Genomic DNA, 11794 nt, shown 5'->3' on the forward strand with positions numbered 1-11794 from the left:
CTCTCCTGATGTTTACTACAATAATATCAGAAAGCTTGACTTCTTTCCCATTGGGTACAACTGGTAAGTGACAATTTGTTTTTTAACTTCAATCTATTGTCTATAATGATAATACGCCTTTTTTGATAAACGATAATGCTTTATGCTGACCATATTTTCTATTTATCAGTCCTGCAGTCTTATATTGTGTATTGCATTGCAGTTCTATTTAAGGCTGTTAAGGCATGACTAAATCAAACATTAGTCATTTATCACAGAAACAGCCACTTTAGCTGAGGTTCCAGCTAGCCTAACTCTTTGACCCTCTCATTTTTGTGCACTTTGCACAGTTTCTATACTAGTAGACTCCATAGTATCTGACTCCATATTTGCTGTTAAAGATTGATTAAATATATAAATTTAAGAATTAGAATTTGCAACATATAGCCTAAGCTTTTTTTAAAAACTTTATATAAGGGTACAATTTTAATAAAAATGTTATAAAACTAGATTTAGAGACGAGACAAGGCCTTGAAACGAGAACCACATTGAAACTGTTCTTTAGAAGTACATATTCCCAAACAAATTTGCAGCCGAGGGGATAAATTGTTGCGAATAATGACTTATTGATCAGGGCGGGAAACTGCGTCCAGTAGAAGTCGCACTTTCTAGCAGTGACATCACAGCCGTGATCTGTGCACCACAGAAGAAGAGAGAAAAGGATGTGACGTAGCTGTGCTTGATGTAAAATGGCGACGGTTGCGTAGTCAACATCAAAACACATCAGACGATCTTAAACATATTGAACGACTCCGTGAACATTCTCACTTTTACGAAATAAGCCCCGTTTGCATTGTTGGATCTCATCAAGGTAACCATATTGTTTATCAAATAAAGTTGTGAGAGCTATCGCGGTTCTGCAACTGTTGTGTTGCTCAGGTGGAAAACGGCTAGGCTAACTTGGCTAAAGTAGCATGTTCTCCATTTTTTCAGATTTCATTGGCAAAATAAATGCGTCCCAAATCTTAAATTGTGTTTTAATGAGTCTTTGGAGTCTCCTTGTTAATCTTGTCCAGATTTGACAACTAAAAGTATAGCGGGTTTTGTTCTGGACCTGGTGTGGTGTGGTCTAGAGGGAGAAATATCATTGAAATCACACTTTCTTTCCTGTTTTAATTAGCAAAATCAAACTCTTGTAGATATGAAAGTGGGTTTAAACACAGCTAAGAATTATACTACCATTCTTAACAATCTTTCATACATGTCACTGTGTTAGATCATACATTATAGTGTTGGACGGCTGTAATAATGATATTCCTGGTGGCAGGTTCAAGCATGACTGAGGAGGCTACTGTCAACCCTGTTTCGGAGGGGATTGTGGGTCTGGATGAGCCCAAAAAGATGACCAGGGAGGACTGGAGGAAGAAGAAGGAGCTGGAGGAGCAGAGGAAGCTGGGAAATGCTCCAGCTGAGGTGGACGAGGAGGGAAAGTAAGTTTTAGAAAGTGGCTCATCGATAATGTGCTCCTTACACTACATTACAGTACATTGTTATATCTGGTCATTAAAATCATTAATTTGGTTCTCTTCCTCTCCAGGGACATAAACCCTCACATCCCTCAGTATATTTCATCGGTGCCATGGTATATCGACCCGTCCAAAAGGCCCACACTGAAGCATCAGAGACCACAGGATGAAATAGAAGAACAATATTCAAACATTGGAGAGTGGTATAAGAGAGGAGTGCAAGAGGTGAGAGTAAATCAACAAGTAACTTTCATGTTGTCATAACAAATGAACTTTAAAGTTAAACACTTCAATTCGTTACTTCCAACAGAATGCTGTTACCACTAAATTTCGTAAGGGCGCTTGTGAAAACTGTGGCGCCATGACACACAAGAAGAAAGACTGTTTGGAGGTAAAATGTATAAATCAGACAAGAGTAATTGTGTACTTTAAAAGAATGTTATATCTGTATACATAAATTTGAACTTTTCTCCCATCAGCGACCCAGAAAAGTTGGGGCAAAGTTCACCGGCACAGGCATAGCTCCAGATGAACACTCTCAATTGTGTCTCAGTTTGGACTATGATGGAAAGCGGGATCGCTGGAATGGGTATGACCCTGAGGAGCACCAGCGCATTGTGGAGGAATATGCTAAAGTTGATCTGGTAAGAGTCTGGTGATAAGTCTGGTGTTTGTGTAGGTAAGAAGAGTAGTAAACAAACCTGGGTCGCTGTATATGTCTGTGTTAAGTACAATGACATGTAGGATTGTAGGAGTGAAAGGTAATGACAATTTGAGAAGTTTAAAGAACTATATTTCATATTTTTTCTTAGTAGAAGAAATCATGCTCATGCTAATTTATTTCTGCTCTTTTTATCGTGTTGAAAATTATGAAAGGTAAATTACAGCACAGACAGTACTGGGACAAGAAACAATTATAATAGGTATATAATGTGTATAATGTGTAATGTATATAATATGTCTTTCTTTTGTATTGATCTCCAATTTGCTTAATTATCCTGATTCAAATGTGTTTGTCTTTTAGGCCAAAAGGACACTGAAGGCACAAAAGCTACAGGACGAGTTAGCTTCAGGAAAACTAGACCAAACTGTAAGTGTACACTAATGTCTGGATGATAATAATGAAGAGTGTTGTTGTTCAGTTTGAGATATAAAAGGGAGATTTAATCCATGGAGTCTTTGTCTGCAGGAGCGGGAACATGACAGTGAGGATGAGGATGAAGACAAATATGCAGATGACATCGACATGCCCGGTCAGAACTTTGACTCCAAAAGACGAATCACTGTCAGGAATCTGCGTATCAGAGAAGACACTGCCAAAGTAAGAGTCCGGGCATATTGCCTGTGTTCAACCACCATATTACTCTCAGCTTATTGTTACTTTCCTGTGGTGGGACATGTTTGATGAATGACACTAATGAAGTAAGAGGACTAGTAACACTGAATTTCTCCTGTCTGTTTCTCACAGTACCTGAGGAATCTGGATCCAAATTCTGCCTACTATGATCCAAAGACTCGAGCTATGAGAGAGAGCCCGTACGCCAACACTGGCAAGAACTCTGACGAGTAAGTTACCGGCTTTATATTTCCTGTGTTTCCTCCATTTCTCAAAAAATCTCAATAGCTTACACAGACATCATTTTGTTTGACAGAGTCGGGTACGCTGGAGACAACTTTGCTCGCTATACTGGGGACACAATCACCATGGCTCAAACACAATGTAAGTCAATAAGATGTGGATGTTTATCACCTCTCTCCACCTTAAGTCTTAGCTGTGGAAATCAACATTATCTTGATACTACAAATAATATATGAATTTATTTTTTATCATTGCACTAATAAGTGAGTATGCCCTATCTGGGATTACTGGACAGTGAACAGTAACATTGAAGCTCTGTGTGTGTGTGTAGGTGTCATCAAAACAGACCAAATAGTGTCAGGGCTTTGAGCTGGTGTGTATGTTTTTTGTCAGTTGACCTACAAAATAGATTTATATCAACAACATTTAAATTAGGCGCACAGGTGGTTGAGTGGTTAGAGCGCATGCCATGTAAACACACATCAGACCCCAGTTCGAATCCCGGGCTATGATTTCCTCTTTATCCACTATCAATAAAGTTGTCTGTGCCCTAAAAAAAATCTTTAAACCCCCCCCCCCCTCCCTCCCCCCAAGAGATCAACATTTAAATTAAAGGCAAAACTGATATGTTGAAGAACGGTCTGGTCACAGCAGTGGTCATGACTTATATCCTATATTTACTTTGAATAGTATGACATTTGGCTGTCTTGGCTAGCAGGAATGAATAAAAAACATTTTCACTATCAAAGAGCCCTGATGGTCAAAAAGCACATTGCTTGCATATTTGTAGTAATGACCTTCAAGACTATATATACAATTTCAAGTATGTGTTTTTGAAAAATGCTTGATCTGCTGTGATATATTGTATATTTAAAGATGATACACTCAAAGCATGATTGATCGCAGTTATGTCACACTGTAAGTGCTTTCACACATTTGATGGGACCTCACAAATTACATCCTGTCCCAAATGTGTATGTAACATGTATTGTGATGCGTTCACTTGATAGTATTTGCCTGGGAGGCCTATGAGAGAGGCTCTGAGGTGCATCTGCAGGCAGACCCAACCAAGCTGGAGCTGCTCCACTGTTCCTTCAAGGTCAAGAAGGAGGACTTCAAAGAGAAACAGAGGGAGAGCATCCTGGAGAAGGTACACATCTCCACAATTCTTTTCCTCTGCACACCCTGTATTAGCAGCAATCTTTTTCTTCACCATGTCATATTGTGTGTGATGAATCTGAGTATCAGACTCTAAGATGTCAGTTTTAGGAGATAGTGAAATGAATGCCTGGTGAATGCTATGATGTAAATAGAAAAAAATGCAAGCAGAGATGTCACAACATTAATCTGTGTTACACTCCAGTGCTTCCCCTACCATTATAGTGGGGCGTGGTGCCCCAACCCCTCAATGGGACCCCCTGCATCCACCCGAATGTTAAATTAATTTTAGTTAATAGTATTTTTTTTATAGTGCCAAATCACAACAGAAGTAATTAAAGGTAACTTTCTGACAGAACAGGTCTAGACTAGCCTGGGTATACTAGCGCCAGAGGCGAGTTTAGTATGAACTCTGTTGCTAGTAGCAGCCAGAGCAAGAGTAGATCTCCTGTTGGTCCAAGTAGAGAACACAGTGGTAGCCCACCCGCTGCACCCCCTCCCCTGACAAGCAGCAGGTGTTGAGTCATCAGAGGGTGACGGGTTTTGACCCTACTTGATGATCAGAGAGGAAATACTCCTCCTGGCTGTAGACTCATCTTGGTAAGGATGGAACTAAATAAATATAAAAATAGATCTAAACTTAAGGCAAACATTGCACTCATATTTTGGAAATTAAGCAGTACTATTAAAAATTGACGCTTACACTGCTTGTTCTGTGTTGTGCTAGTTTTATTTCTAGTGGTGAGGATAACTTTTTTGTATTAACTGTGAACGTGTGTTTTGCATTTCTCCCACAATTTCTAGCTGTTTTCAGGCACATCCTAAAATCACGCAGCATACAGAGGCTTTAAGTGTTGGCTGACGACGTTACTATTTTTGTCCTTTTGTGTGTAGTATGGAGGTCAAGAGCATTTGGATGCACCACCTCGGGAGCTGCTGTTGGCCCAGACGGAGGACTATGTGGAGTACTCTCGTCACGGCGCTGTACTGAAGGGTCTTGAGAAGGCCGTAGCTCGCTCCAAGTACGAGGAGGACGTGCTCATCAACAACCACACTGTAAGGACAGCAGGACACACTGTGGCTTGTAGAAAAAAAAAAAAACTTCACCTTTTGTTCATTTGTATTCTAATACTAATACAATTCTCCTGTCTAGTGTATTTGGGGCTCGTTCTGGAAGGAAGGCTTCTGGGGATACAAGTGCTGCCACTCCATGGTCAAACAGAGTTACTGCACGGGAGAGGCTGGAATTAGAGTGGTGAGTACACATTCTGACAGTATTGAGGTTTTTCTGCTCGCTTTTGTAACTTTTAAAAATGTGTAACTCACTACATTTTTTCCCCTCTTCTTTAATAACTTGAAGAACACCTCAGACTGTGTTCCTTTCGAAGAAGGATTGGTTGAGCCAGAGGAGGAAGAACCACCCAAAACCCTGCTGGAGGTAAGTGACACTGAAGAAGAGCAGTTACTGATTCTGAACATGTGTTTTTATCGTCAGTGACAAACGTGGGTCTCATTGTCTGTTCTTCTTGCCACCGTTCTCAATCATCAGATGCATCAGGATAAGATGAAAGAGAAGAAGAAGAAAAAGAAGAACAAGAAGAACAAGAAGCACAGCTCTGACAGCAGTGATTCAGAGGACGAAGAGAAGAAGAAAGAGAAGTTAAAGAAGGTAAGGGTTTTGTGTTTAAATGATTTTCTACTCGTGTCTGTAACCCTGTTTGCTGTGGCTGACCTCTTTTTTTTTTCTTGCTTCAGGCTCTAGAAGCAGAGGACAAGAGAGTAAAGCATGTGGAAGCAATAATGCAGCTGGATGAGAGGAAGAGGCCGTACGCCAGCCTGCAGGAAGTGAAAGCGCCCACTGAAGAGGAGATGGAAGCCTTCCGCATGAAACGCTGCCGGCCAGATGATCCCATGGCTTCCTTCCTGGGACAGTGACCTCTTTTCATCCCTGTTGACTCCCTCAAACCTTTCCCAAGGACTCTCAGAGCAGTCGCTCGGTGGAAACAAATGTGTCAGACTCTTTCAACTAAACTTTCATCTTGTAAACTCACAGCAGGAGTCTGTTGTTGTACAGTATTTTTTCATTTTATAAACGTTTGGTTGCCACAAGACTTTAGATGACCGACCATTGAAAAATAGTCATGTACACTTTTCACTTTCATGGAAGAAATGTATAGTAGTAGTAGTTTTCTGCTATCTTGAACTATAAACACATTTGGCCCTCAGTCTTGACAGTAATTTGAAGAACATAACTATTAGCGGGATTCATTTTTATAATAAAAATGTCTAAAATTACTATGTGGTGTATAAAAAGTTCAAGATTTTCTTTTTATTTTATTTCATTTATTTGTTTTACAGAGACAGTGAGCATTTAGCAACATCCAAAATTCAGATATTTAACAGCTTTCTCTTGGCCAGATGTTAAAATCCCCCCCGACAAGTTTTAAGACAATACTTTGAATAAAGATGTATGTCTGATGTGGTTTTTCCACAGACCTTTCAAATCCCTCCATGATCCAGCATGACATTTCTGTGAATGAGACATAACAGACAAGATACCTCCTACTTCACTGTAGGGTTTATTCTCAGTTTCTACATCACACTGCTGTAGGTTACATACTTAGACACAGCCCCCCCCCCACCCCCCACCTTCAGCAAATGAATGTGTAAACAGTCTTTGCACGTGGATCATTCTGGACAGTGAAAACAAAATACCCAAAAGAAGTAACAACATGCTTTTAAATGAGCTATTTTATTTCTAAAATATTGCGCATGCTTACTGATGATGAATATGGATTGTATGACTTGGGTAAAATCTAACTGAAAACTTTGAAGAATAGTTTTTTTTAGTATTTGTAATTTGTTATATTAATATAAGCAGTTTATGCTTCTTAAATTGCTTCATAACTGACTGGAATTGCATTGGATGGAAATCTTGCAGTTCGCCTGGTCTCATTGAGATTACTGACTTACTGATTTTTTTTTTTGTGGTATCTGCCACAATGGATTTAGATATTGTTTCAGCAAAGGATGCACCAATACTGATATTTGACATTAGTGTAATATTGACTCAAATAGATGGAACTGGTATTGGATACAGTTATTTTAATAAATAACAATTCAGTAAATCAGAGGTGGAAAGTAACGAATTACATTTACACGAGTTACTGTAATTGAGTAGTTCTTTATGTACTTGTACTTTTTAAAGTAGTTTTAAAAATCTGTACTTTTACTTAAGCATGCTTTGTGTGAAGTATTGTACTTCGTTACATTTTAAATCACATCCGTTACTGAGTAAAAAATGTTAGCCGTTTTTTTTTTTTGCAAAGGTGTTCGTACAGCATCATTAACCAGCATAATACAATAACTTAACATTCATAAACTACTGCAGCTGTGACAACCTGGCAGCTAGCTCTCATAGCGACATATAAACTCCAACAGAACACAACAAACTTACATATTCATGGACGCACACTAAAATAAATGTCCATTAGACGTTGTTCCGTCATGTGTCTCACCCTGCAGGTACAGGTATTGAGCACGATGCGTTCATGTGAAAAGGACAGCGTCGGAAATGAGAGAATTGAGCGAATGGTGCACAGGGGAACATCCATTTCTACAGGGGTACTTAAAAGTTTGGTCTTTATTGGGTCATTTAAAGAAAAGTTATTGCTCTTGTGACCTTGGCCCGTATTGATTTATAGATTTGCAGTATGACTGTTGGTGAAAAAAAAGGATGGCTTACAGCAGGGGTCATTGTAGGACTAGGATCAGACCTTTAGAGGGGCTCAGCTCCTAATGAGAATTTGACATTCAATGGCCTGCAAGGGTTAAATAATTGGGTTTATTATTTATTTTTAGGGGTGCTGAGATCAAATTTAGGGGTGTTAGAGCATTCCTAAAAAGGGTCTAAAATCGCCCCTGGTTTACAGAATCCACAATTTATGCCACCTTCAATTCAATGGTTGTGTTGTTTGAAAATGTTTTATGGGGTGGTCTTCACTAAAATGACATATATTTCCATAAATGTTTTAAATAAATGTCTTGTATCGACATGTTTCATTTTGTCATTGAAGTTGAATTTGTAAATGTATACATTTACGTTTAATTAAAGTAGCATATTTCAGTACTCTTTCCACCTCTGCAGTAAATATATATTTGTAACCTTTTGTTTTACAAAGTTAGGAAAGCAGTGTTTAAGTTAAGCCTGTGTTGCCGTACACCCAAAAGAACGATTCTAGTCTCTTGCAGACTGTGCTTGCAGCTTATTAATTAAACACATGTATTGGAGTGGTACTCTTTATCGGCCGATATAAAACTCAAGTATCGGTATCAAGACTGAAAAAGTGGGATTGGTGCATCCCTAGTTTCAACTCATTTTTATCAGATCGCCATGCAGGTCAGTTATGAGTTTCTTACTTAATTTCACGAGTACCTTTTTTGATAGTGCCTCGTAAATAATCTGTAATTTGATCTCTGTTCACATGCTTTGACTCAGAAATGAATACAGTAGATTTCTGAACACAAGACACTGCCTCATCCAGCAGCTGGAACATTTTTATTGGTCTCTCAGGTCTTGGCTCTGCATCACAGCGATAAACACAAACACATCTGGTAATCTTCACATTGCGTTTTAGACACAGCTGCAGACTACTTTCTGTTGATTTAGCACTTTTTAAAAGTATTTTGGGTAGTTGTTTAAAAATGTTTTATCAAAATGCACAAAATTGTAACCATACCACAATAATGTATATTTAACAAAAACGAGATGGCTTTGCTGATCTGTTTTTTAAATCATTATATAATATCCTGTTTTTCCTCCATATTTTTGGATGCATCACTGTTCAGCTGTGCAAAACTGTTGCACTGACTTGAATTTAATGACATCATGGTGAAAGTATTTTTTGGCACACTGCTTCCTTAAACAGGGCGGATATTATGGACTATGATTCACTGGGCTGCACATTTCTTTGCAGCGTTTCTCATGAAGAATGCGTTCTCATTCGATTATTGGAAAATCATGTAGGAAAGTTTGTGCACTCTCATGCAGAAAAAGGAATTGGACAGAGCTGAAAAATGCCAGTGAGTCATAACTTATCAACTGGTGAGTTATCTGCGTTTTTAAAATATCTGATATCTGAATATTCTCTTCTGCAAAAACATGCTATAAGCTGCCTTTTTTGGTTTGATTTAACTCATGCAGAACGTGTGTATCATATTTACAATTAAGCATGTTGTCATGGCGTAAAATGACCATTTAGATGTTTTTTATTTGATTCTGCAGTGTAAGACATGAACTCTGCTACCACAGATGGAATATTTTATGTTCTTATTTTATGTTATTTTTGTTGTTAATGCATTTGCATCATCTGATTGTGACAAGCCAACAAGAAAACAAAAAAGGAAGGTATTGTCGAAGCTATAAATAGAACAATTACTGATAAAAATGTCCTTCTGTCCTTCATCTTCTCATCGCTCCACAGTGACCGTCATGCTTCAGATATGTGTGAGCTTCTTTTTGCTGTCAGTTGTCCTCTCCCAGTCAATACATACCTCACCCAAAAGAGGCCATAACATCACCATCCACTCCTCACAGCTGGTCTGTAGTCTGCCAGGCCCAGCAGGGCCTGCAGGGAACCCAGGAGTCCCTGGCTCACCAGGGACAGCAGGGCCAATGGGGGCCCCAGGGAAGGATGGCCCGGATGGAAAGGATGGGGAGAAGGGAAAAAAAGGAGATAGAGGTACTTATACTGACTGACTCTCTTCTATTGTTATGCTAACCTAATTATTTATTCTGGCCCTCTTTAAAACAACATTTTATTACCACAATTATACCTTATAACTTTTGCTGATTTTATAAGAATTGCTTATGAACATGGTTTTGAATCTGAATCTGATCTGAATTCATGTTTTGGAAATACACTCTCGAAAATGTTACTTTGTATCTGTATGGGGTCTCAGAGAGCTGTAAAACATGGTTGAACACAATGATAGTATTTATTACACAGCAATACCTCCACCAAACCCCCAATTGATCAAGTCTATTTGGGCTTCAGGTATTTGAATTTTATCAATTTATTCAAACATGGTCTAACAGTGATTTTGACCTCTCTAGTGTCTGACTGACACTAAACATGTAGCATCACTATGTGCATAGGATAGCATACAGTACATATGTTTTTCTGTGAATGACTCTTTGGGAAGCAAATGTATTATAATATAATAATATCATAATATATATATATATATATATATATATATATGCAACAGTGCTTTTGTACATAACTAGAAGTAACAAACTGAGAAACTGTGATGCATAAAGTGAGAGTCGTTCTTAGAGCTTCTGAGTTTTTGTTTTGAATCTATGTGTGCTTTGTCTTTATATTATATTATAAAATATAAGTCATGTAAGTCATTCTACCATAATTTTGCCTCTGTTGTTAGGTGATCCGGGGAGGACAGGGAACCCAGGCAAGCCAGGTGTGAAAGGCCGTGAGGGCGTTATTGGCAAGGCTGGACCTCGAGGGCTCAGAGGGCTCCGTGGAAAACCAGGGCTGGGTGGAAAAAGTGGGCAAAAGGGAGATGTGGGTGACATGGGTCAGAAAGGAGCTCCTGGAGGCTGCAATTGTGGAAGCCAGGCCCGTTCAGCTTTCTCTGTGGCGGTGACAAAGAGCTACCCTAAAGAACGTATGCCCATCCGCTTCAGCCGGATCCTGCTGAATGAGGGGAACCACTACAATGCCAGCAATGGGAAGTTTGTCTGTGCTATCCCTGGGGTCTATTATTTCACATACGACATAACACTGGCCAACAAGCACCTGGCCATCGGGCTGGTCCACAACGGGCAGTACAAGATCAAGACATTTGATGCTAATACAGGGAACAACGATGTAGCATCTGGTTCCACTGTTCTCCACCTGAAGCATTTAGACCAGGTCTGGCTGCAGATCTTCTACTCGGAGCAGAACGGACTGTTCTTTGACCCCTTCTGGACAGACAGTACCTTCACTGGCTTCCTTATCTACGCTGACCAGGACTATCTGAATGAGGCTGACAAAAAAGCTAATGCTGAAAGTGGCAGTTAATACCTAAATCCTGAAATAAGTTTGTGTCTGAATTTACTTCACAACAAAGTGTTTTGAAAATCCACGTTGGAAAAGATTGCTCAACAATGGAAAGCTTCAGTGAATTTCAGTATTTTGACAAGTCCTGACAGCAGGTGGCACCCAAAGAAAGCAAAAACTCTATCATAACCAGGGGAACCACTTAGCAATGCTTGAATGCTGAAAAGCCTTCATTTTTGGGGCTATAATTCTGACAAAATCCTATGAAAATTTTGAACTGAATACTTTCTCTTGAATTTTTATTTCCATAATTGTTTCTTTTATATTCATGTACCATACAGGAGCTCTGGGGCTTTCACTGGTTTTTTAACTCTTTTTATAGAAGGTACATTTTTGGTACTTTTTATGATAGTGTAATTTATACATGAAGCTTTTTTTTTACACACTATTGTGCATTAAAATTTTGGCTGTTTTTAGTGTACATTACT

General features: G+C 39.0%; 2 protein-coding genes across 3 annotated transcripts; both read left to right on the forward strand.

Moving 5' to 3' along the window:
• Positions 1-731: 731 nt before the first annotated feature.
• On the forward strand, positions 732-6891 carry slu7 (SLU7 homolog, splicing factor). Of its 2 annotated transcripts, none has more exons than XM_053323522.1 (15): positions 732-850; positions 1307-1469; positions 1577-1730; positions 1816-1896; positions 1985-2149; positions 2530-2595; positions 2695-2826; positions 2974-3071; positions 3158-3225; positions 4095-4234; positions 5137-5298; positions 5396-5497; positions 5603-5680; positions 5792-5911; positions 5998-6891. In XM_053323522.1, the coding sequence occupies exons 2-15, from the start codon at positions 1315-1317 to the stop codon at positions 6175-6177; spliced, it is 1701 nt and encodes a 566-aa protein (XP_053179497.1). In that variant the 5' UTR covers positions 732-850; positions 1307-1314; the 3' UTR covers positions 6178-6891. The 2 variants fall into 2 exon arrangements, with proteins under 2 accessions (XP_053179497.1, XP_053179498.1); XM_053323523.1 differs by having other exon boundaries at positions 2698-2826.
• Positions 6892-9221: 2330 nt separating this feature from the next.
• c1qtnf2 (C1q and TNF related 2) lies at positions 9222-11639 on the forward strand. Its single transcript, XM_053324065.1, has 3 exons — positions 9222-9346; positions 9726-9983; positions 10687-11639. The coding sequence occupies exons 1-3, from the start codon at positions 9319-9321 to the stop codon at positions 11325-11327; spliced, it is 927 nt and encodes a 308-aa protein (XP_053180040.1). The 5' UTR covers positions 9222-9318; the 3' UTR covers positions 11328-11639.
• Positions 11640-11794: the final 155 nt, after the last annotated feature.

The sequence above is a fragment of the Scomber japonicus genome, chromosome 8, assembly GCF_027409825.1.
Source record: "Scomber japonicus isolate fScoJap1 chromosome 8, fScoJap1.pri, whole genome shotgun sequence".
Classification (NCBI taxonomy): Eukaryota; Metazoa; Chordata; class Actinopteri; order Scombriformes; family Scombridae; genus Scomber; species Scomber japonicus.

Bases quoted from the DNA above. Each gene is read 5' to 3' on its own strand.
- slu7 (XM_053323522.1), top strand. From the start codon at position 1,315: ATGACTGAGGAGGCTACTGTCAACCCTGTTTCGGAGGGGATTGTGGGT. The intron at 1,731-1,815 runs GTGAGAGTAAAT...TACTTCCAACAG, and splicing joins ATAAGAGAGGAGTGCAAGAG to AATGCTGTTACCACTAAATT. The intron at 2,150-2,529 runs GTAAGAGTCTGG...TTTGTCTTTTAG, and splicing joins AATATGCTAAAGTTGATCTG to GCCAAAAGGACACTGAAGGC.
- c1qtnf2 (XM_053324065.1), top strand. From the start codon at position 9,319: ATGCCAGTGAGTCATAACTTATCAACTG. The intron at 9,347-9,725 runs GTGAGTTATCTG...ATCGCTCCACAG, and splicing joins GAGTCATAACTTATCAACTG to TGACCGTCATGCTTCAGATA. The intron at 9,984-10,686 runs GTACTTATACTG...CTCTGTTGTTAG, and splicing joins GGGAAAAAAAGGAGATAGAG to GTGATCCGGGGAGGACAGGG.